Below are 26,050 nucleotides of genomic sequence, written 5' to 3' on the forward strand. Positions count from 1 at the left end.
GGAGTCACTTCTGGAGGTGCACGGGGGCGGAGGGGGGGAGGTGTCCAACCCAGGTCAGCTGTGTGTAAAGTAAGTGCCCCCAGCCGTTGGCTTATCTCTCTGGCTGGGCTTGTTCAGGAAAAAAAAAGCAAGGGAAACAAAGAGGGGTGAGGTTCTCATAAATTTTGTTTGAACGTATTTACTGCCACTGCAGAAAGCAGTTCTTGCAAACAAAGTTATTCTCTTGCAGGAGCCAGTTTATCAACGTCAGATCTCCCCATCCCTCTGCCACCATTTCTGGGAGCCCTGGTCCTGGCTGCAGCTTGCTTGAGCCGCAGTGCTGCAAGGGAAACATCTCATTATGCAATGCTGACTGAAGGCACCAGCCCTGCTCAGAAACCCTGGAGTAATTCACAGTGCTGCTTTCCAGGTTTATTTGACCAATCGTTTAATCCAAAGAAAACAATCTCTTGGGGTTTTGGGGTTTATTTTTTTGGTTTGTTTGTTTTTGGTTTGGGGCCACACCCAGTGATGCTCAGGGCATACTCCTGGCTCTGCACTCAGAAATTACTGGTGGTGCTCAGGGATCCTGTAGGATGCTGGGGATCGAACCAGGTTCTGCTGCATGCAAGGCAAATGCCCTACCCATTGTACTATTTCTCAGGCCCCGAAATCTCTTGTTTTCCTCTCTCTCCCTGCAGAGCAATCCAGAAAAGCATTGAGCCGAAATTACTTCACATATAAGATGAGGAGCGATAGCACAGTGGGTAGGGCGTTTGCCTTACAAGCGGCCAACATGGCCGACCCGAGTTCGATTCCTCCGCCCCTCTCTGAGAGCCTGACAAGCTACCGAGAGTATTCAATATGCCAGACACAGTAACAACAAAGTCTCCAATGGAGACGTTACTGGGCCCGCTCGAGCAAATCAACGATCAACGGGAGGGCCTTTACCTTTACCTTTATAAGATGAGTATATTGGAGTTGGAGAGGTTGTAGGGGTTAAGGAGCTTGGGTCGCATGACTGAGGTTCAATCACTGACACCACATAGGTGCCCTGAGCCCTGTTAAGAGAGATACTTGAGCACAGAGCTGGGAGTAAGCCCTGAGTACAGCCGGATATGGCCTAAACACTGTCTCATCATCATCATCATCATCATCATCATCATCATCATCATTATCTCTTTCTCTCTCTCTCACACCCAAAGATGAGTATATTTCGTGGACCTCTCGCTATTATGAGAATAATGAATCTGCTACTGCTTGCAGAGACCTAGATATTTTCATCTTTATAGTTAGCTCTATTCTATACAAAAGACAAAAGAACTATGTTGTGATATTACTGAGCAAACCAATAGGTGGGAAAACGTCCCCTGAAAATTCCTAAAGCAAACAGAAATCAAAACTAACCACAATCGACTATCCAGGAAAAGCATCTCCCCATCCCCCAGCATTAGCAAGAATCACTTGGTGAACTAGTCAGGTCTGTGTTCCAGAAGATTCTTATTGCTAATTGCAGTCGGAAAGCCCAATTTAAACAGAAAACAACCCTAAAGCTGTAACACCCCCACAATTTCTGTGCTCTTCAAAAATGGGAGAGGTGTCTCAGCAGTACCAGAGCACCCCGCATCTGTTGCTCTAAAGCAAGCCACACGTTACCAAAACATCTTGGATAAAAATAGTGTTTCTTTCTCAGATGAAAATTGCTTTTGGCTGCTCACCCAAGCATGCTTTTTGCTAAACTCTGTGCTTTGTTTTTGCTTTTTGCTGAAGCAGGTTTATAAACACCAGAGGCAAAAGGCACCAACTTCAAACAGATGGCTTAAAGTGCTATTGCATTTGCCCATTGTTTGTTCCTGGGAACAGTGCGAAGCTGGGCTGCTGGAAGTGCAGACTTCAAAGGAAAGGAATGATCGTGAGCAGAATCCAAGCCCTCCAGGTGCAGTGCTGGAACTCAGTCCTTGGCTTTGTTTTTGTTTTGTCTTGTTTGGTTGGCCCCTGTTGCTCAGGGTTTACTCCTGGCCCGGCATCACTCAGGGATCACTCCTAGAGCACTCAGGGAACCCTACGAAGTGCTGGGGGCCAAATCTGAGCCTGGTGCATGCAAGGCAAAGTGCCCTCCTCACTGTACGATCCCTCTGCCCTCAACATCAATGGAGTTTTACCCACGGGTAAAAAAAGGTTCCACCTGAGAGGTGGGCCACCTGTCACTGAGTCAATGCAATGACTTCGTTTCAGTCTCTGTGTTTTCAGATGGAGAAACGCCCAAGTAGTTTAGAAACTTCGGGGCTTTTGGCTTTTCTGGCTGTAGCCTGCTACTGCCCTTAACAGTGTATCCTGCCTTTTTCTAGGAAACTAGTTTTTCTGCCTTATACTCTGGTTCCTTCTCTCTCTCTCTCTCTCTCTCTCTCTCTCTCTCTCTCTCTCTCTCTCTCTCTCTCTCTCTCTCTCTCTTTGTTCTTGGGCTACACTTGACAGTGCTCAGGGCTTATTCCTGACTCTGCACTCAGGGATTACTCCTGTCAGGCTTGGGACCCTTTGGGTTGCTGGGGATTGCACCTGGGTCGGCCATGTGCAAGGCCATCTCCCTACCCACAGTAGCTCCCTACCTGCTATTGCTCCACCCTCTTGTTTTTGTGACTCTCTGCCTGACTCCTAATTGTCCACCGGACAATAATCTTGGGTCCAGGAAGACAAGAACCTGAATGATGCTCCAACAATATTTTCCCAATGGATTTTCTCGCGCTATTTGTCTTCCTGAAATTCTTTCCTGCAAGGGAACCTGGACACTTGGGCTGAGGCAAGGATGGGCTTTCCTGCCCCAGACATGCAATTCCTCACTCTAGTCTAAGCTCCCTGAGAAACTGGCTAGTGGGCACAAGCTTCTACACCATGAAGATCAAGTGGACCCCGGGCACGGTTGGACAGCTGCTGCCTGTGGCTAGCAGGATGTGAGCACCCTTGGCACCATGCAAGAGAGTGACTTTCCCAGTCACTTCCCTGAGGTGACTGAGATGGGCTCAAGAGGAAGGCAGGTACATTCCTCCTCGAGGCTACTATCTCCCTGGCCTGCATTTCATCTAAATCACTTGGCCAGTCAGGCATCAGGCTGGAGAGATGGTACAGACTGGAAGGTGCTTCCCGTGCAGGGGGCTGACTCGGATTCTACCCCTGGCCCCGCCTATAACCCCTTGAGTACCACCAGGAATGATTCCTGAGCTCAGAACCAGAAGACCAGCGCACCGCTAGGTGTGGCCCCCAAACAAAAAGACAGTCAGGAGTCAACTGACCTATGACATTTCAAGAGCAACCCAGGTTGCCCACAGTTTGCGTTTTTTTTGCTTTCTGGGTCACACCCAGCAATGCACAGGGGTTACTCCTGGCTCATGCACTCAGGAATTACTCCTGGTGGTGCTCAGGGGACCATATGGGATGCTGGAAATCCAACCCAGGTCAACTATTTGCAAGGCAAACGCCCTACCTGCTGTGCTATCGCTTCAGCCCTGGTCTGCATCTTTTGAAGAGCCTACATAGATAGCACACCTTATCTTCTCATTCCAAGCAATGGGTGTATGCAACCTCTCGTTTGAGCTACCAGACATGTTAGGACAGAGCCTGGGAGATGGCCCAATGAGCTGGGGCACACACCTGGCATGCACAAGGCCCTGAATTTCATCCCTGGCTCTGGATGGCTTTCTCAGTGTTGCACCTGAGTTCGCCCAAACTCAGAGCCATGGAGACCACATAGGAGAGATGGTTAAACTATCTGGCCCATACACTGCACAGTGGGTTGGGCCTGGAACCCTTGACATGTGATTCAAAGACTACCATCTCATTTAGCCGCTAAAACTACATTCCAGCGAGTCACACAAAGCACTGATTAAAGCATGCAAGATTTATTCAAGCCTTGGGGCTGGAGTGGTATAGTACAGCGGGTACTGGGCTTACCTTGCATGCAGTCGACCCGTTTAGATCTCTGGCATCCCCCTATGGTCCTTCAGACCCACCAAGGAGTGATCCCTGAGCACAGAGCCAGGAGTAAATCCTGAGCACAGCCAGTATGACCCACAAACAAACAAGCTAACAATTCCCAAACAAGCAAACATCAACAAAAAATAAAGCATACAGGACTAACTTTGATCTGTAGTAAAACAAAGCATTGCTCATATTCGACAAGATGGCAGGGGAATAAGATATGATTAATCATGTGATCGAAAACAGAGATAAACTTCTTTCACACTGCTCAGAGTCAGAGCATACTTTCCTGTCTTACCAGGGAGCCTTACCAGAGGGTCTCTGGCAAACTCCAGGGGCTAGTAAGGAGCTTCAGAGTTAAGAGTGAGCACAGCTGGGTGCAAAGCATGAAATTTACTTGGCCCAACAGTATGTGGATGAAGTGTTACTAATTCAGTATTATAGAAGTCCAGGAGCACTGTCTGCTCGGATGCAATGCAGCCCTGGAGACCCCCAACACAAAAACAAAATGTGTCAGACTAAGTGTTCAGTGTGCTTCACTTCCAGTGAGGGTCAGAAAAAGCCGATTATGTTTGTTTTTGGTAGTCACTAAGGGCTTACTCCCAGCACTCAAATTACTCCTGGTGATGCTTGGAGGACCATCTGGGGTGCCAGGGATCAGAACCAGGTCCGCCACATGCAAGGCAAGCCCACTGAACTATGTTCTGGCCTCTGCGTATTACCAGGTTTAAAAGTTATCCTACCTCTGATTAAAAAAAAAAAACCCACTCCCCAGTGGGCAATCAAACTGCCTGGCCAAGAACTGCTCTAACTGGTATGTATACTGAGAACACAGACAGATGGTCTGGGCTGGAGCGATAGTAGTGCAGTTAAGGCACTTGCATGCACATGGCCAACCCAGTTCGATCCCTGCCACTCCACATAGTCCCCTGAGCCTGCCAGGAATAAGCCTTGAACACCACTGGCTCTGGCCAAATAAACAAAACCAGAAAAAAAAAAAATGAAAATGAGCTGGGGTTTTCTTGGTAGTAGCTGAAGTAACCTGTAACGCAATTTGAAGCAAACACATTTCTTACAGGCCTTTTTGAATATAGCGTCTCTTCAGCACTATAAAACACAACACCTAGCTTGCTATTTCTGTTTCTTGGTAAATTCCCATTTTTCAAAAACTCTTCAAATGACATCCTGTATTGTTGGTTTAGTGCGCAAATGTGCTTAGGGTGGGTGTTGCTTAGGACCAAACCGGGGTTCCTGTGAGCAAACCATTAGCTCCAATCCTTTGAGCTTAGTCCCATTTAGGGGTGGGCAGGGAGATTTACACACTTAGCTGTGCTTATGGGTCTATATGCAGTACTAAGGGCTGAACTAGAGTCAAGGAAACTATCTTAATCCTGGTACTTTCTCTGGTCCTTCCAGCCCAATTTTCGATGTTAAATGGACTCTTTGGTGAAACACTAAAATGTGTTTAATAAATACTGGCTTTAGAACCTGTAAGCAAGCAATTAGGTCACAATTTTTTCCTTTTTGGGTCACACCCCGCAACGCAGTTACTCTTGTCTTTGCACTCAGGAATCACTCCTGGCGATGCTCGGGGGACCATATGGATGCTGAGAATTGAACCTGGGTTGGTCAAGTGCAAGGTAAACACCCTACCCACTGTACCATCGCTCCAGCCCAACTTAATTTTTTGTGGAGGGTCACACCCAGTGGTGTTCACAGGGATTATTCCTGGCACTGCACTCAAGGATCAAATGGGTTTGGGGATTAAATTTGGGACTATAGACAAGGCAAGCACTCTTACCTGCCCTGGCCCCATCACAACTTCAGAGGGGGACCTCTAGAGCAGCGCTCAGGGGAATTGGGGGACACTTGGTAATTCCTGAACAACCTGGCTGGCAGTTCAAAGGACCCAAGGTGCTGGTCGGGGACTGCAGTGACTCAGAATGCCAGGGCAACCTTGCTGGTGCCCTAGGGTCCCTGTGCTGCCGCAGACTGCACTAATATGAATGGGCACACGTATGCTCAAAACCTGTATGATGCCTGGCCCATTTCAACTTTTGAGCTTTGGTCTGAATATAATTTCAGATTTAAATTTCCTTTCACTTTGATCCCACCTGTGTTACCCTTATTTAAAAATCTTATTTTAATAAACAAAAGGGAAAACCGAAATTTAATTTATTAAGTTTTATTTCTGTATATGTGCTAAATCTTAGGAACTGTGGACAATCTTCAGTCTGTTGGCTTGTAAAGGCTGAGAAGTGTATGAACTGGGTGGTGAAATTTCCGTTTAGGAATCTGGATTTAAAAAAAAAACCTTCCATTTTGCAATTTTTAAAACATGGTACACCTTTCCCCTTCTTATAAATTTCAAGGAAAAGTGCAAACGTAAAATAGTTATAAATACAATCGGCAGCAAGTTCTTAATACATTTAGCACTTATTGGTGATTTATCACATCCCAAACCTTACTTTCAAACACTAAACACTCATGTAGGTGCAGGACCAATTTTGGTTGAACCCTACTATGACACCAGTACTGAATAGTTAACAAAAACTGGGGGTGCAGGTGGGGGAGAGAGTGTTGTTTTAGTTTCTCGGCAGTACCTTCAAACAGGAGACCAACATTGGGCACTTATAATGAAAAGGCAATTTTCTTATCCAGTTATAATTCTAAATAAGGCAGGATATATCCACCAAATTAATCACAAAATTCAGCAAAGAGCTCTTATGGGAGAACGTAAGCTGGAAAAATACTATTAGAAAACTAAAGAGCTATTTGGAGTAGTCATCTGAATATTCACATACTGTTGCTTTCATTTACAAATGTAATTCAAATAAAAAAGGCTGCTCGTCTTTTTAACTACTAAGACTAAGACTACTTGTTATTCTTTCACTAATAAACGTTAACCATGAAAAAAATAGAAAACATTTTAATAATAGTTCTAAATTTGTATACATAACAGCTAGAAGACACAAGGTTGGGAAATTATCAAGGGAAAAATCAATGACAAAAACTCCAAATGATTAGGTTCTTATATCTGCCTCTACAATGCTGAACATGAAATTTTGGTTGGTGGAGGGCTTAGAAACAGCAGCAATATGGTTTTTTTTTTTTTTGTTTTTAAAACCAAGTTGTGCACTGAAATACTTAGATCCAACAGGGCAAAAGCCCTTGTTTCATACAGATTAACAATGAAAATATCTTCAGTCTTTGTTAACAGATTCTACTGTCTTCTATAGAGGAATCATGCCACTCAGAATTCTGGGGGGTACTTCTTTGAAAGGAAAACTAATGATTCTGCAACCAACATTTAAAATAGGAAATATATATGGCTCAAGAAATCAGTTGAGGGAGAATTAAATAATATTTAGGCACTTTGAAGACTTGAAGTTTAAAATGTGCCATTTATGTTCAGAAAAAGACCTCAAAATCACCACTATGTTGCTCTTACAATAACATGCATTTTAAAATTTCCGATTATACATTAATGCTTGCTTAAGAGTTAAATATAGAAAATAATTTGCACAAACAAACAAAAACAACTCTCTTCACTTTCCCCAGTTCTAGGCCACAACACAGACCGCTCTTCCTCAAATGGAGGGGAAAATGATTAGCAAGTCCTCTGGGCACAAGAGGACTTGTTGATTCAAAGCAACCAAGGTGGGATCTCCCTCCAAGAAGAAAAATTCACAGCCTTTTAAAATGTCAAGTTTTTCATGTCTAGGAAAACCACAATTTTAAAAATTAAGTACATTCTATACTTTTGTTAAGGAGCAGAAAATATAAAATCACCTCTTAGATGGAGAGGCGATTTTAACACAATAGCAACAAGTCCAAATAAAGTTAAGTTGCTTTCCTCACTGTTGAGGAAAAGCAGCTTGTGGAATTTTAAAGTTACAATTATCAGTTGGAATTGCAAACACTGTAGGACTTTTGCTCACACTTAACAAATTCAGATTAATATTCTTAATAACAGGATCTATCTGGTGCCAAATTTTCCTATATTGCAGAAAACCTAGAAGCACAGACTGCAAATAAGATACCCAAAGCTTTACCTTAAATACCTGCCCCTTTTAATCACAAAATAATGCAATTCTCAATTTGCTTCTGCTTTTCATTCCAACTATAGCCTTTTTGACAAAACATTTTCCTATTAACTAAATTGTAAAAAATACAACCAAGCTTGTGCTCATTAAATATACATGTATATAAAAACATACAAAAAGTACAAGATTATGTTAGGAAACTTTTACAGTGTCAACATCCTGTTTTTTCCCTACATCTTTAGAAAGGGCCAAAGGTCAAATCTTTTCTGTGCACAAAAAGCTCAATGTGACTGAACTCCTGAATTCAGTATGTCATGCCTAGGCATGCCATGCACAGAAGTTTAGTATGTAGTCCTTAAAAAAACAAAACCAAAAAACCCAACAGGACAAAAAGGTAACAAAACAAAGACACCACAGGACAAAAAGTTCTTAAATCAAATCCTATTTGTGATTTCGGCAAAATAAAAACCAAGAATAGGATGGACTGTTTGCAGGAGTATTTGGTTTCTAGACAGGTTCCAAAAAATTACACATGTTCAAATTACCAATGTCTTTTAAATACAGTATTAACTGATGAGTTCCTTATCTTTAATTAAGTGTTCAATTTGCAACGATGATCTCAATTACAACTAACCAGTAGGTATTTGAATTAGATCCTGCTTGACTGTTACCATTTTTTGGAATGAAAAGGACCTAGGACAATTGTTGCTTTCAAGTAAAATTGTGACTGAGCAGAAACTCAAGAGACATCTTGGTGCAGTGGTGCTCCCAAGGACCTTGAGATTCTGACACCTCCAATGAACTGGGATCCAGCAGAAGGAAAATTTTAGAAAATTCACCTAGTAAACTACCAAAGAAAACAAGAACACCAAATACAGCTTTCTAATATGCTTCGGGCATTAGCATCTCCAATTTCTGTGTATTCCTTTTAAAATTCCCATTGCTGAAACTGTCCCACCCAGAGATTCAACTGTCAGACATTAGATAAGAGCAATGGATGTGTAACTGCTTGTTCTCATCTCTCCCCTTGCTTTCAATTTTAATTCTAGGTGTAAGAAGGAAAAGCTCGAGCAACACAGCTGTCACATTGGGACAACCATAAGTCATTATGGAAATTTTTCCTCATTGGCTACACTAACTTGGTGTGAAGCCATGCTAAATGTTACAGCATAACTACAGCTTCAAAGTGATTAACCTAATATCAGAATAAAAAGTCAATGAAAAAGATCTAGAAACAATGTTACATCACCAATTTTCCACATCAAATAATTTAAAGGTTACCAGCCTTACATTGCTCATAGTAAAACTGACTCCAGTGGCAAAGAATTAACATGAAACTATAGGTGTGGTGACATGGATGGGCTCTGATTTGTTACTGTTGGTTTATGTTGTGTTTTTGTAAAGGAGTTGATCAACTGCCATCAGGCAGGCAACACTGGTTGCAGAGTGCACTGAGTATAACAAGAAAATTAACTTTTGTAGTTTTTGTATATCTGTGTCTCATCAAGAAAAAAGGTTCTTGCTTAAGAATTAACAGTCAAACATTAATATACTATATACACCTTTGCCATTTACACATTAGCATCAGGCCATTTATTACAAAACACTATACACTTTCCACTGCAGGCGGGTTATATATTGACAGCAAATTTCTGCAGGTAAGACAGTGAATAACTCTCCACTACTCCGTGTTGATTAGGAATAGTTTTTCTAATTTTAAGTATTAGCCAGACACAGAAAAAGTTGGACAGTAAGGCCTGGGTGCACAGTCTTGATGAAACCAGTTAATGATGTGCATTTTCACTGATCCTTTGTCTGAGGTGGTGACACTTCTTCACTGCCTTCATAATTTTCTTGTGCTCGTTGGCCAGTTCTCTGAGGGTTGTTCATGTGATGTGCTGCTGGGCCAGTATATGGCTGTCCATGCACATGGTTATTCTGGGAGAGGAAGAGAGAGCTGCCTGTTAGACGACTCCAAGTTGTCACTATACTGATCCCCAGCACCACATATAGGCCCCTAAGCCCCACCCCACCAGGAGTGATCCCAGAGTTCAGAGCCAGGAATAAGCCCAGAGCACAACCAGGTGTGGCTCAAAAACACCATGGGAACAAGTTCTATCATGGCTCATAGGATCCTGCTCCCACCAATCCTTTAGATCTAGTCTACATAATTCCTTTATTATATTAATTAGAACAAAAATCTAGCCACCCCTTTAAAGAAATTGTTTGCGACCTTTATTTACCTGTTGATACTGAGATCCAGGGGAATGGGGATATAATGGAGCATCTTCAGGTGGAGGTGATTCGTGCTCATCTGGGGCCTCTTGGTCATCTGGTTCCTAATTGTAGACGTTTCAAGGCAAACAATTATGTAGACAAAATCATTAATACTTTCGATTTGAAACAAATTTTTTAAAATCCACAAAATTCATCAATTAACAACTTTTTAGTCTTTAACTAGACGAATAGAATTAAAAACAATACTACAGTAAAAATTATTCTCTAAATAATTAATTAGGTATCAATCAGTATTTTTACTTATTTTGTTTCTGAGTCACACCTGGCATGCTCAGGGGTTACGCGCCGCTTTGCTCTGGGGACCATGCTGTGCTCAGGATGTAACCCAAACTCTAAGAGCATGCAACTGCTGAGCCAGCTCTCGGGGCCCACAGAAATTACTTTAAAAGAACGATCCCTCATATGTAATTTCACACACAGTGAACTTGAAATCAAATATATAAACACATATGCATATATACAGTGAACATTACAACAAAACCGCAACGGAACTTTTGGGGATTTGGGGAGGGGGGGGGGACATTATGATTACTAGTAAAGAATTACTTTGTTCTCTTCCATTCCTTTTTTTTTTACCTCCTCAGGACAGAGCTCGCAAGCTTTTGCAAGTGTCATCCTTGCACTATGTGATCTCTCTAAAAAATAACCATTTGATGTCTCATTGCTTTGTACTGGAGGAGACCAATTATTATAAGTGTACTGAGGATTGCCAGTGTATGGTCGTCTTTCAAGTTCATCTCCAAGCCATTCCACTGCCCAGGTCCACTTTCTTTTAAGATCTCCATTACCCTTCGAAAGAAAATAAAACTAAGTGAAAAGACTCAGGATATGTTTTAAAAACTAACTTGAAACGACAACTCCAAATTCCGTTCTGTTGATTCTCTTTGTTTGAAAGCACAATCCTTAAATCAGATTCAGATTCTTCTAAAAAACTAAAAAGGTCTCACCTGCAGAATTTGGTAAGCAACAGGACAATTGCTGAAGAGAGCAACCATACATTTTATACACTGGTACGCTCTTTTTTGATAGTGATTCTTAGAGCGCTGGATTGTGTCAAATAGTCCATCTCGGTCATCTGGGATCCCTTTAAGTGCATTGTGGATTCTGAAAGAGAATGAGAGATAACCTAATCCCTCAAGCAAGGGATGTAGCTCAACAGAAGAGTGTTAGTCTTGCATGTGAGGTCCTAAGGGTCAATCCCTGTGACCACACAGTAATCAGCCCCCAAACCCCCCAGGGCTTCTAGAAGCAGTTTCCTAAGCACTGACCCAGGAATAGATTCTGAGCGCACCAGTCTCTCCTTATAAATAAGCAGCCCCCCAATCCAAGAAAGAAATGGAATTCTGACATAACAAATATGGACTAGCCTTGAGGACATTATGTTAAGTGAAATGAAATAAAGCAGTACTACGGACATAAATTGTATGATACCACTGTTAAGAGGGATTAAGAACTCTCCCCACCCTTTTGGGTTGCCCAGGATACCCAGATCACCCTGGGATGCAGGAGGCCTCTACGGCTCTGCAAATGTACTGGAAATCAACTCCTGGGTCAGACACATGCACCCTAATAGCTGTACTATCTCCCACCCCCAGACTGCTTTTAATGTGGGGGTGGAGGAAGGGAGGGCGAGAAATTCTGGAAGGAATAAGAACAGTAAAGCTGTGTAACCTAATCTCCAATTAAAAAAAAAACCCCAAAATAAAGCATTTTAAATTCTGTTTAAATTCCTTTAAAATATTTTCCATTTTGTTAAAAAAAAAAAATCAGTGAATGTTCATGGATTCCATATGTGTAAATTTTTCTACTCGCTATATTAGTAACAGCAAAAATCAACATTTAAGATGCTTTAATGGTAATGTGTAGAGTGCAAAGATTTTAGGTTATCCAATTGGCAAGTTATAAGCTGAAAAGGAGCTAAGTGATAACTGGATTCCTTTGACATCCTTTATGCTATTTGTTTCGTGCCACCTTTTCTGGATTTGTGTGTTTTTCTTTCACTGTTTAAAATGGCCCTCCAAACATTTACATTTACTGCTGAAGTGCTAATCATTTCTAAGCTCAAGAAAGTTGCAGTGGAGGTTAGAGAGATAGTAGAGGGTAGAGCACCCGCTGTGCACATGGATGACCTGGGTTTGATGCCCTGAAACCCCATTGTAAGTGTGCTCCTTAAGCGGATAGCTAGGAGTAAGCCCCCCACATCACCAGGTGTGGCATATATATATATGTATATATATATATATATATGAGAGAGAGGAGGAGGGAGAGAGGAAAAGAGGATAAAGAATAGGAGAGAGGGAGGGAGGGGGAAGGAGAAGGGGGGAGAGAGAGAAGAGAGATTAGAAGAGGAGAGGGGAGATAAAGAGAGGAAAGAGGAGAACAGAGAGAAGAGTGAGGTGAGGGGATGGAGAGAGTGGAAAAGAATGGAGAGAAGAGTGAGGGAGGGGGAGAGAGGAAGACAGAGGAGAATAGAAGAGAGAAAAGTAAGGGGAGAGAGGAAATGAGGGGGGAGGGAGGGAGAGGAGAGAATGGGGAGAGACAGGATAGAAGAGGGGGAGGGGGAGAGGGAGGAGAGGAAGGGAAGGAGGGGAGAGAGGGAGAAGAAAGAGGGGAGAAGAGGAGAGCGAGGGAGGAAGGGGGAGAGAAAGGGAGAGAGAAATCAAGGCTTGCCTTAGAGATAATGTGCTCTTTCTTCACACAAATCAAGAATTCATCGTTAGTGAACACATAATATTAAATGAGATGCTTTAAGCAGAAAAATACAAAAAGGTCACAGACCTACTTTAAAGTAAGTTATATATCGATAGGTTGGTAAAAATATAACCAGACTTACAACCATGTATTTTCGCAAGATCAGTGGTTCACTATTTCCATCATTCAGTGACTTAATAGAATCTAACATGATTAAGAGGAACAGACTTACCGAAGACTGTTTAATGTTATGTGATAAAATCTAAAACCACTGTAACTTAATCCTAAACTAAACCTGGTTCATAGTTAGAGTAAAACACTTCTAGAAATTAAAAATAAGACGGAGGGTCAGGGATATGGTTCGCCCTGTGTTTAACCTCTGGCACTGCAACCTAACAGTAATGATGGGGAATTTCAGCTTTGTCTAAAACCTGCACAAGACAAAAAAAAAAAAAAAAGCTGTCTACCTGTGAGTCTGCCAAGAGTCCTCGATCAGTAAGATTTGCAGAAGCAGGTCCAAATAGGGCCGGAGTTCATAAGTGTAGGAATACGCAACCTGCAAACAGGTAAAGACATGGTGAACAAGCATTCCAGAGGAATGAGGGATCAAATTAGGCAAATGTATGAGGTGTTTTCCTTTGACCTGCCAGAGTAGTTCACTGAGGACAGTAGATGAAAACTGAGGATTTTCCCAGCAGCAAAAACGAAGCAACTTGATGGTTTCCTCTGAGTTACTGCAGTCTTCAATAATTTTCTTCACATAACTTGTTCTTACAAATAAAATGTCAGCCACATTCTGCTGAATTGGCATTATAGGTTGTGATAAGTTTGCATCACCAAAAGGATTGGGAAGAGGAGGATTGCCTAGAAAACAGATGTGTAATAAAAAATGAATATGCTTCTCTACAGCAATCCATACAACATAGGAATACATAGGAAATACCTGACATCTTGAATTTTAGAGAAACATTTACAACAAAAAAGTTGCCAGAGGCCAGAGAGATAATACAGTAGGTAAGGCACTTGCCTTGCACTTAGTCCCCAGAAGACCACCAGAAGTGACCCCTGAGCACTGCCAGAGTGGCCCAAAACCCAAAAGGAAAAAGCTGGCAACAATGGCATTCATCTACTTAATCTCAGGGCTGAAGAGATAGTGTAGTGGGTAGGGTGCTTGTCTTGCACACGGACAACCTAGGTTTGATCCCAGCACTGCACAGGATTCCTTGAGCACAGCTAGGTGTGGATCAAAACCAGAAGTTAAACCTTAAGGGTCAGGAAGATGGTACAGCATGTACAGTGCTTGCCGAGTAAACGACAGACGCAGGCTCTATTCCTGATACCATATATGGAGTGATGCCTGAGCACAGAGATGGGTGTGGCCTAAAAACAAAAAAGTAGAAGTGGCTAAAGAAAGTAGCACAATAGGTTGAACACATGCTTTGCACAGATGTTCAGGTTCGATTCTGGCGCTGTCCCAGAAGTACAGCCAGGGTGACCCTTGATCCTGGAATAGCCCTTAATACCACCCCGTGTAGTACAAAAATAAAGTAGAACATGAAGGCCAGAGATGCAGCCCAGCCATAAAGCCTACTTTGTAAATCTCTAGTCAAAAAAAGAGTATAACTCAAAGCACAACAAAATTCCTAAGCATGAATTTTGAAATTCATGACATTCCTTTAGACATTTTACATTCAAATTTGAAAACCTGTACCATTCAAGTACTATAAATGCCCAGTAGTATTCTAAAACCAATGTAAGGAATTAAACACTCTAATTACCATTGATTGAAGACTGCATTCTTGATGAGACATTACAACAACGGATCAGCTGTGATACTACCGAGTATAATTTGCCTAATTCAGCATACTGATATTTGATTGGAGGACCTGGACCTTCATCTAAAGACACAAGCATAAAGGTAGCAGGAACACTCAATTTTAGAAGCTGTGTCTTCTCTGCAACCCCTACAGATAAAGAAGGAAGAGGAGGGAATAAGTGGAGAATGACAAACAATTAGGGTAGAAACGATTTTATACAAGTACTTATCAAATATTTTTCTGTAATCTTTCCCTGGATTATCAAACCAATACTAATACCATCAAATCTAATTTTAGTTCGGATAATTCCAAAATATTTCCAAGCACATACTTTTCTATTCTACTGGACATCATATAGGATCAAACTCAGCCCAAATGAACTCAAACTTTTTGCTCATTCAAGTTCTTGATTACTTTGTCTCTCCCTGACATCAGTATATATTTTGTATATGATGTATATGACATCAGTACCTGACATCAGTATATATTCTGTTGCTCAAAAACAGAAGGTCTGAGTATCTTCTTCCAGTGGTGCTCAGGGGCTGCCCCTGACAGCGTCCTGGGGATCCCATTTGATGCTCGAGAACTAATCTGGTTTGGTCTTATGCAAAGTTAAGTAACTTAACCTCTATGCTATCAACTCTGGTCCCACCCTGTATTACTTTTCTTAAACCCAAACATATCTGAAACCCCAAAGCAAATCGAGGCTTAAGGATATCATATTAGGGGCCAGGAACATGGTTCAAAGAACTGGGGCACAGGCTTTAAATGCAGGCGAGAGGGAAGCACAGGATTAAATCCTGGGCACCACATGGTTTCCCAAGTACTGAGCCAGGACAGAGCCCAGAGCACTGGTTTCTGGCCAAACAAAATGAGAACAATTCCCATTAAAGTTTATACATTTGTTTTTAAGAGGGTAACTTTAATTGACATTACATTATGAACCAATGACTTATGCTTTGTGACCAGGGACTATTTACAAAAAGAGCTGTATATGAATGCTTAAAGTTGGCAGTTCTAAGTTTGAAATACATTTCAACTTATCCTTGTTAGTATAGTAATAATTTCCTTCTCAACTTCCAACATGAAAAAGGAAAAAGAAATCTAAAGTAGAATGTTTCTTATTAAATAAAGGTTCATGGACACACTAGTGATTAATCAGTATGTTAAAGGCCCATGGATCAATTAGTACACTTACACACATAAAGAGTGATAGTGTGTATTTGGGTACAAAACCTTAAAACAAAATTAAAACAAAACTAAAATAACTTTTTAGATGTTTAAAACAAAATCTGAGTTCCTAATAAGGTCAAATAAATATAACCATTACTAAGGTTCTAAACGGACTCTCAGAAACTTATGTTAGGGACTGGAGAGATAGTACAGCAGATGGGGCTTGCAAGGTTACCCTGCAAAGAGCTGACCCAGGTTTGATTCCTAGCATTCCATATGGTCCCCAGAGCCTGTCATATGTGATCCCTGAGTGCAGAGCTAGGAGAAAGCCTGAGCACTGCTAGGTGTGGGCCTCCCGCCCCCAAACAAAACCAAAAACAACAACAAAACTACACAATCATTGATTAGTGCTCTAACACCTGATTAACATGCAGTCTAACCCTAAAGCCAATTAACAAACACCAAAATGACAACGGAAGATTTCTGATGATCTTCATAACAATCCACCTATTCAATCAACAAACATTTATTCAGCACTATTATACAAAGATCAGATCTTTGCCATCTAGTCGGGGAAAACACCACAAAACTGTCAACATTATTAAATGAACAGAACAGGTGATCTTAGAAAGAGCAGGATACTTTGAGAAGGAGAGTGAGATTATATAGGTCTTATAGTAATAACAGGGTAATTTAAATCCTTGAATATTTTTATTATCCCCAGTTCCAATTTTAGTTAGCTTGGACAAAAGCTTAAATACAGACCAAGTCCTTTCTTTACCCAAACTTCATTAGCAGCACAATCATCTAGTAAGATTTTGGAAATTCCTTGTGCTAGATTCGAGGATTTGAATTCAATGAGTATGGGATGGGTATAGCAATAAGTATTTAAAAAAATACAGATATGGAGGAACCAGTGTTTTAGGAAATAAAGACATAATTAAGGTAAGATTCTGACCTGTGCCTACAAGAGGTAAGACACATGCACAATTACCATAAAGTACAAGGTGTAAAACACAGTTTACAAAAAAATTTCAGATAAAATTCACAATAGATTTTATGGAATACTGTTTCTATTTTAGACCAGGTCATAGCTCATTACTAAATGTAAGTAACTTCATCACTCAATATATTAAAACAAAAATAGGAAAACAAATTCTTACCTAAATTGGCATACATTACAAACAGGTTGAAATACTGCTGTAAATGACGCCCATGCTCAGAAACTTCCCTTCTCAAAAGATTTAGTACTGCTCTTAGTAAGTGATCGCTCAGGCTTAAGTTGTCATAAGCCTGTAAAGGATAAAACATTGGCTGTTTTTTGGCAACAAGGTGTAGCTACATACAATTTTATTTGCCTATAAAAGGGACATGCACACATATGTTGAATAAAGGCAGGAATTTATGGAAGTACTAATCACATAAGAAACTACTAAAAAGGGTTTCTTCTTAGGAAAGGGACAGAAGAGTTGAGGTAGGTTTCATTTTAGAGCCTTCAAATTGCCTACAATTTTTTAAGATGGAAGTCCATTTTTACAGACTTGTAAAACCGAAGACATCAGAATGTGTGGTATGTATGCATGTATACACACATTAGATAAACAAATCAAACAAATATACATAGATTTACGTTACAACTTCAACTTTAGGAAATACATTTATAAGCATCTAATTGTTAAGAAAGCTGTGTGAATTACCTGACTAGAAGGTCCAGGAGAAGCAAAAGGTGAAGGACATGGCCCATCTTGTAAGGAAAAATGTGCAATAAAAACTATAAGTTTTGCAAATGCACCCCTTACTTCTGCACTTGGGCACTCCAGAAGGTATTCAGAAAAGCGATTTGAAACATTAAAGAGGACATTATGTGCAAACCAAAAACGCACATTCTTGCTGTGACGAAGGAGGATACATAATGCATCATACCTAAAAGAAAACAATCTGTATAATTCAGTGGCATATTTCTTAGAGAACAACAGATTTCTGACCCAAATAAAAAGCAAAGGTCTTAAACAAAACCTGAAAGCACTGGGCAGAAGGAACCAGAAGTGGCTGATTCTAGTAAAACTACTGATAAATACTACTTGGTCGATTCTCAGAGGGGCATGAAAGAAGAGTACCTATCAATGATGGGTTAAGACATGGGTCAGAGACTCGACCCCCTCCCTGCCTTGCAAGTTGAAGTTTGATCCCTGCAAGCCATTTTCAACACGATGCACAAGAGTGCAATCTTGGTCAAGTATGTGAGCACCACAATCAAGTGTTCCACATATATGGATAGGGATTAGTATAATCAAAACAGCCATTTTACCACAGCAATACAGAGACTTCCCTACAGAAACTTTCCATTAGAAGCTTCTGAAACTTAATTTTACGTTTTCCTTCCATTTGAATTTATAACAGAATTTAACCTATGAAAGACAAAACTTAGTAGCTCATGATCAAAAATCAATGCAAGGGGCTGAAGAGCCAATACAGTACAGCAGGTAGGGTGCTTGCCTTGCTGGCAGCAGACCTGAGTTTGATTCTGTTCACCCCCATTATGGTCTCTGAGCAATAGCAGACTTAAATGCCCTCCTGCTATACTGTGTGGGGGCCTGGGAGACTGATTGCTCAGAGTATACAAAGAGACCAATCAAACACAGGGTTCCAAGCATGTTGGACATGCAATACACTCCAGCCCTTTGAGATAGGTCTCTTTCCAACCTTGAAACTAGGAATCATTTTTAATGATTTCTCTCTATTGGAACTGGGAATATTTTTAAACTCTGCACTTCAAATGTGACACGAGATCACCACTGGTTTGAAAAATAATACGAAGCAGCGCAGTAATTACATATTATTACAGAAACGAAAATTTAAAGCAATGTATACCAATCACTGGCAGAGCCACGGACTATTTTCTTGGTATGAAATCCTGTGGTAAAAAGGAACCGAGCAGCAAGCTGAATACTTATCATGGTGATTTCTTCTGCTTCAGGCAACAGATGATCCTGTCCTATAGGTAAAATGAAAGAAAAAGAAAAAATGAAACAGATGTCTATGTCTGACCCTCATTTTCAAACAAAGATTTCCCTTCTGCTAGTTTTTCCGATGTCCTTTACAACCCTCAGAATACTTATGATATAGTAGCTGCTTCACAATTTTACTGAAGTTACTTAGTTTACTAAAGTACATTTCAAACTAATGCTTGAATCCAAATAAAGCTCCTTGACCCAAAGGCAGTATATATTGTTCAAGTGATTATCAAAAGTAAAGGTAAAGGTAAAGGTAAAGGCCCTCCCGTTGATCGTCGATAAAACCACACACTGCTTGCTATCAACATTGCAAGTAAAAATTATGCTTTATCACCAAGAAGCTACATTTGTACTTACCTGGAGGAGGATTTAAGTATACACCATTGCATGTTAGCAGTTTTTTCATAAACTGAAAATATTCCAAACTATATTGCATTCGGTTATGCATGAACTGCACATTCTGTTTTCGTACACTTCTTTCAATGGCTGATGGCATAGTGATCTGATGGGGTCTTGTGGAGACGGCAAGCTCTGATATGTACCTTATCAACTCATCACCTTGGTCTATTGTGTCCAATCTTTCGTAAAAAAGAATATAAGCATTCCACCACCTTTTCTGACGTCTATAGGACATACGCTTCATCATATGATCAAACACTTCTCCCATGTACTCTCCACCAAAACACTGGTTTTTCATTTCTTCGTCATCATCCATTTTACACTCTGTTACATCTCCATCATCAAATTTATACCAGCGATTTCTCTCACCATCTCCACCATTCCTTTGAATAATGTAAGAATAGTAATGTCCTCCACTTGCTTGACCACTGTGTACGAGCACACCTACAAGTCTGTATTTTGTGCTTCCTGCTGCCTCACTTTCAGACTGCTCGTTCTGTTGTATTAACTGACTCTCAGGGTTTACATTATCTCCTTCCAGTTTTGCAACACCTGCAACTGTGTATGGTTCCATGTCCAGCTCTCGAGGAAATTCAAAATAATCATTGAACTTGATTGCACATTCTCTTTCCCAGTCATAATCGAATCGTTTAAGTTGAATAGCAAGAACAGGAGGCAATTTTTTAATTAGCAAGCGCTTTACAGTATCAACCTAAAAGAGAGAACAAATTATTGGATGTTCTTTAGTAATGTATTGCAATAAACCCAAAGTTGTATTAACTCCTCTTTAAAGGGAAATTTACAAGTATAATCACACAATAATGAACATAAAGTATTTCTATAAGACTTTTTCAAAATATTAATCAAAATAGTACCATTTATTACAAACGGCAAAGATTTGTGGTAGATACTACTCACACAACTAGTTTTGACAGAGCCACTATTATTTAACCATTACTACTTGTTTTATTGTTACTTTAAATTTACTTATTTTTGGATTTGGGGCCAACCTGGTGGTACTCAGAGCTTACTCAGGGCTCTGCACTCAGGGATCACTACTGGCAGGGTTTGATTGACCATAGTTTTTGGGGATCACTGAAACCAGGTCAGCAGCTTGCAAGGCAAGTGCCCTGCCCACTGTACTGTATCTCTCCAATCGCTTGTTAAACGACATTTTTGAAAAGGTGGATTTCCAAGAGCACACTGAAAAAAACCAAGTAGCAGATAAAATATTCAGGCAATCAAGGAGCCAGGTAACAAGGTAACAGCCCAACCAGTAAATTTAATTATTAGCAATCTTTCAGGCAGTTATAATCGAATTATTTTTATAATTGAATCTTAAAGTTAAGGATTAGTGACTTGCCTCAAGAACTTATCTCTGGACTTATTTGTAAGAGGTGTGCAAAGTCAAAGCAATAAAGGTATGTAGGAGTCAAGGAAGATTAGCATTATTTAATGTACATGTGATATACATGTGAATCGTTTCTTACAAAGAGTTAAGGAAGTGCAAACATGACTGGGGATGAGGGAAAACAACATCTGATCCAAACAACTTTTTTTGGGTTTTTGGGCTACACCTGGCGGTGCCTACAGGGTGTCAGGATAAAACCACGGTTAGCTGTGTGCAAGGCAAGCACTCACCTTAACCTCTGTAAGTATCCCTCTAGCCCCCAAAGTCCTGGTTTTGACAAGTAATTTTGGAAATGAGGAATCTTTTTCTTATTCTTTTGCACTGAAGAGTCCAACAGTATGTTATTATAATTTCCAAAATGATTCACTTTACCTGATTTACCCTGTTTTTCTTCCTAGTTTGTCTGACACTATAAAGGTATATGTTCCTTACTGCATATACACCTTTAGATATTATCTGTTACCTCTATAACAATGCAGGGGAAGAAATACATTAAATGTAGTAATTATTTTAAACAAAGCTGGACAATCCATACCTTTTTATTGCATTTTTCACAATGATATGCATTTGCACCTTCTAATAAATCTCCTTTGACATATTGTTCCAAAGAATCAAGAAGATTTTGGTGATTTCGAATGTCCACATTCAAAGTCGTAAAAGATTCTTCACACTCGTATCTAAAGATATTATTTAAGAAATGATCAAAAACAATTATTTCCTCAGTTTCCTACACACTCTAGTTTTACTTAGGAGTAAAACTACAACTGCAATGTTCATAATAGAACAATCATTAAGTTACAGAAGGCTACTGATAAATGAGTTATCATTTACTAGTCACTTACTGTATGATGGGCATTTATTATAGTTACACATTGCATATACTAGGCAATCCCCCCTGGCTGTCACTACTTCTGGTGGGATTTGGGGGACCATATGGGGTGCTTGGAATCGAACCCGGGGCTCAGTCACTTGCAAGGCAAGTGCCCTTCCCTCCGTGCTATCTCTAGTTCCACACTAGTCCTTTTTGTTTTCACGATACACCTGAGTATTATCACTATCTCTATCTCAAAGACGAAGGAAACAGGGTACAGAAAGGTTAACTTGCTCAAGTTTACTAGACAAAATATCCTAAAATAAAGTCTCTTTGGCTTCTCAGCTTAAGCTCTACTTATAGTCTACTATGGAGCTACTTCCAGTATTAGCCACTTAGAAATTCACAGCAACCAAAAGCAGTCATTAAATTCTTAAAAAAAATTATTTACATCTATGAATGGACTGAATTTTCTGTAAGTTTGAACACACAAATAGGGGATAAGCAATCTGAGTAGGAATTAGAAATCTAATGTCGTATGGTTAAACCAAAGGAATTGTCGTATTTCTAATGAGACAATCATAAAGTATGAACACCAAATGTATGGGAAATAACATTCCCAACCATCAAATTAACTCAGTAACTGTTGAGAGTAACTTTCATGTGTAAGCTATGAAGTATATTCAATATTTAAAGTAGTCCCTCATACTCATTTAAATAGGGAGAAAAAGATATGAAACATTCAAAGATGGTAGCCAATAGTTTTCTGTAAAAGGTTGGATAACATACTCTCATCTACAATGATTTAACCTGATGAAAATTTCTTATTTCTATATTATTACCTCTCTCCTAATGATAAAACCAAATTGTATTCAAGCAACACCATTATGAGCCATCACTGTATCTAATACTGCCTGCACTACATAGCTATGCTTCAAGTAAATGGGATTACAAACCAACGTTGACAAGTTAAACTACAAAGTCACTTTCAGTGATAAGTTTAGTAAAGTTACTCATTTGTTTTTCGCAAAAGCTCTGAATAAATTTCTCATTAGATTTAAATAAAAAAGAATAAATGTCAACAATATTTACATACGTTGTTTGAAAAAGCACACCTTAAGGATGGCAACAATCAATACTATTTAAAACTCCACATTTCACTTGTATAGGATCTAGTGTTCCATGTCAGGAACCTAAACTAAGTGCACTTGAGAGTATTTTGCAATGATTTACACATTCTATGATTCAGGAGAAATTTTAAGTAACACCTGAGTTACTTAAAATTTGCCATTTCACTCTGGAATGACCATACACAAAATAATGTGAAGGAGAATAAAATTTTAAGAGACTAAGTGGGTAAAAGAAACCAAAAGTTGACAAAGAACCGCCCCACCCCCTGCAAGTCTCTTCCCACTGAGCCTTTAATAAAAACCATATATACTAACCTTAGGTAATTAGTAATTGGTGGTCTATTCCATTTATGAACATGAGTGAAAAATTATTTTAGCAATTGATATGCACACTCTAAATAACTAATTAGCACTTACCTGTGTGGGCAGCCTTGGCAAATCTTTTGATCAGCAAACGAACCTCCTAAGACTTTACTCAGCATGGCTGGATGCCCTAAGGCTTTCAAAGCTTCATCTAAACTATCAACCAACGAATTAAAGAATTCTAAAGCATCATGTTGCTCACGCAGATTAACAGGCTCACCCCAAAGCCTAGTAAATGAAATAAAACACAGTTTTTGAAATTTCAAGAACACGTACACTTTATCATTATGTTTTTCCAGTTACAAAGAGGCAGTGCAGCAGTCGGAGAGACAGTACCATAAATAAGGCTTTTGTCCTGCTCGTGGTCAACCCTGGCTCAATCCTGGCGCTCCATCCATATGGTCCCAAGCCATATCAGGCTCAGAGTGAGGAATAAACCTGGAGCACAGGCAGGTGTGACCCCCCCCCAAAACAAAACAATCTAGATACCCAAAGATTTTATCCAAGTACATTAGGATATGAGTAGAAGTTACTGCATAGAATGAATAGACAAGCGGAGGCTCAAAATAAAAGTGTTATTCTACTCAGAAATACCAAAGTTGTATAGTTTATGGACATTATGGCTTCATTATACCCCACTTTATTGCTTTTTGGACCACACCCGGTGATGCACAGGGGCTACTCCTGGCTCTGCACTCAGGAATTACTCCCGATGGTGCTCAGGGGACCATATGGGATGCTGGGAATCGAACCCGGGTTGGCCGTGTGCAAGGCAAATGCCCTACCCGCCGTGCTATCTCTCCAGCCCCCCATATTATACCACTTTAGGTGGTATAAATGCATTTTGAATCCAACTGAAGATCTTATAAAAAATGGGGCGTGCAGGTATCATATTGCTCTTCTGTAGATGCTATTATGTATTTTTCTCAATGCAAAGAGATGGTTTTGATGCACTTGGAATGGATGTCTTTTATAACCACCCAAGGACATAAATCAAGCAAATAAATCAGGAAAAACAAACTCAATTTTGTATATGATAAAATGAGAACTGATCCTGCTAAATCCTAGGCACTGCTGGGAATGATCAATGACATAGTTTTGTATTTCTGGTTAACATGGGAAACAGAAGTGTTCATTCTTTTCCTTTCCTTCCAACCCCACTCCTGGGTTTTTCTGAGCCACAGAGGGAACTGTTTTTCTTAGCCACAGTGCTAAGGATTCAAACCAGGGGCAGTGGACTGCAAAACAAGCATGTCAACTGCTGCACACTCTCTCAGGCTGGCCCTCTCTATTTTTTTTTAAAATTTAAAACAAACCAATTAACATCTCCTAGAGACTAAAGAACTACTTCTTGCTGTGATACTTTTCACCTCCTCCTTTTGGGGGACAGTGAAGAGAAACTCCCAACAAACAGGAAAAAACCTGAGTAAAATGAGGAATAAAAGTTCGAATATCACCACTATAGAATTACACATAAAAAGAGGCCTTCCAAGATTTATTTTAGAAGTTTAAAGTTAGTGTGTTAAGGGGCAGTTTAAACAGCCAACCCCAAGACTATCTATCCACCCATAGTTTACCTAAACTGTTTCCAAAATCCTCTGGGCACGTAGTACTGTAGTCGAGAAGCAGCTAAATGTCCAAAAATAACCTGAAGGTGTCTTAGAACTCCAATATTGTATTCTTTTCTATCTTCTGTTTTACTTAATGCTGGTTTGTCTTCAAATTGTTGAGGATAACCAAACACATCATCTCTGGGATCAACATTGCTCTAGAACCAACAAACAAAAGTGAATAAGTAACCTATACTTTTATTTCTGAAGTACCCTATTTTCAAGATACAAATTTTAACTTACAGTTTATCATCACCATTTCATGTAACAGTTGTCATAAAATAACTACGCAACACAGGTATATAACATAGAATAATTAGAATGATTGGACACAGAGGCTATGTGACTTAAACACAAATAATCTGGAGTATGTAAATTACTTAACCTTTCTAAGTTTTGCCTCATGTGTAAATGGAAACAACCACTCTTTCTCTAGCTTTTAAGAATTATGAGATAATAATTACAAGAATTATATACACAAAGCACACAGAACTATTATCATTCAATAAAATACACATAAGGATAGTAGGGTGCTGTGAATGTGCTTCAAGTGAGAGAGCACAAGCCTTGCATACATGAGGCCAGGGGTTTGATCCCCGGCACCAACAGGTACAGAACTCACAACATTAAGAGTATTATTCTTCTTCGTGGGCCAGAGCGATAGTATAGAGGATAGGGCGCTTGCCTTGCATACGGCCGACCCGGGTTCTGTCCCCAGCATCCCATTTGGTCCCCGAGAACCACCAGGAGTAATTCCTGAGTGTAGAGCCAGGAGTAACCCCTGAGCATTGCCAGGTGTGGCCCCAAAACAAAAAACAAAAAAAGAGTATTATTCTTCAATAAAAAGCACTGGAAAAACTAGACATCCACATGCAAGAAGAATTAAATTGGATTCTTAACACTGTATACAAAATTCACACAATGTGAATGCAAGAGCAGGAAAATGCATTTACAATATTGCATCTGGCAATTATGACACCAAGGAAACAGGAAATGAAAGACAAGACAGACCTATTAAACCTAATGAAAATGAAAGACTTCTGTGTAAACAAATCAGAACCCTTGTGCATTGTTGCTGGGAATGTGAACTGTCTTGCTTCTCATCCCCAGACATGTCATCACAATGGTGCGAGCATTATGGAAAACTCCCTCAGAACATTCAAAGTAAAATTACCACATGATACAGCAATTCCTACACCCAAAGAAACAGAGAAAGGTCTCAGAGAGTTATTTGCATACTCATGTTCACAGCAATGAACGCATTCAACATAGAAAAAAGGTCAAATCAACCCAAGTGTTCATTAATGAATAAGAAAAATGTCATCTATGCCTACAA

The 26,050-nt window shown here is 40.0% G+C and overlaps 2 protein-coding genes across 8 annotated transcripts in view; one reads left to right on the forward strand and one right to left on the reverse strand.

The window, feature by feature from the left end:
* Positions 1–26,050, forward strand: part of CASK (calcium/calmodulin dependent serine protein kinase) — a 998,363-nt gene that overhangs the window by 809,715 nt on the left and 162,598 nt on the right. The gene's annotated exons all lie outside the window — the stretch shown is intronic.
* Positions 6,859–26,050, reverse strand: part of USP9X (ubiquitin specific peptidase 9 X-linked) — a 103,498-nt gene continuing 84,306 nt past the window's right edge. For 2 of the 7 annotated variants that reach the window (XM_056131332.1, XM_056131331.1), the window contains exons 32-46: positions 25,400–25,495; positions 24,682–24,872; positions 23,159–23,332; positions 21,336–21,477; positions 19,348–20,101; positions 18,848–18,971; positions 17,674–17,899; positions 17,140–17,269; positions 14,765–14,950; positions 13,630–13,850; positions 13,454–13,542; positions 11,243–11,399; positions 10,842–11,084; positions 10,241–10,336; positions 6,859–9,935 (exon numbers count right to left, since the gene is read on the reverse strand). In XM_056131332.1, the coding sequence (XP_055987307.1) occupies positions 9,798–9,935; positions 10,241–10,336; positions 10,842–11,084; positions 11,243–11,399; positions 13,454–13,542; positions 13,630–13,850; positions 14,765–14,950; positions 17,140–17,269; positions 17,674–17,899; positions 18,848–18,971; positions 19,348–20,101; positions 21,336–21,477; positions 23,159–23,332; positions 24,682–24,872; positions 25,400–25,495 (2,967 nt within the window). In that variant the 3' untranslated portion in view covers positions 6,859–9,797. The remainder of the gene's footprint in view (positions 9,936–10,240; positions 10,337–10,841; positions 11,085–11,242; positions 11,400–13,453; positions 13,543–13,629; positions 13,851–14,764; positions 14,951–17,139; positions 17,270–17,673; positions 17,900–18,847; positions 18,972–19,347; positions 20,102–21,335; positions 21,478–23,158; positions 23,333–24,681; positions 24,873–25,399; positions 25,496–26,050) is intronic. The other 5 variants (XM_056131335.1, XM_056131334.1, XM_056131338.1 and 2 more) reach the window with 3 other exon arrangements.

This window comes from Sorex fumeus, unplaced genomic scaffold (assembly GCF_029834395.1).
Source record: "Sorex fumeus unplaced genomic scaffold, SorFum_2.1 ptg000086l, whole genome shotgun sequence".
Lineage (NCBI taxonomy): Eukaryota > Metazoa > Chordata > Mammalia > Eulipotyphla > Soricidae > Sorex > Sorex fumeus.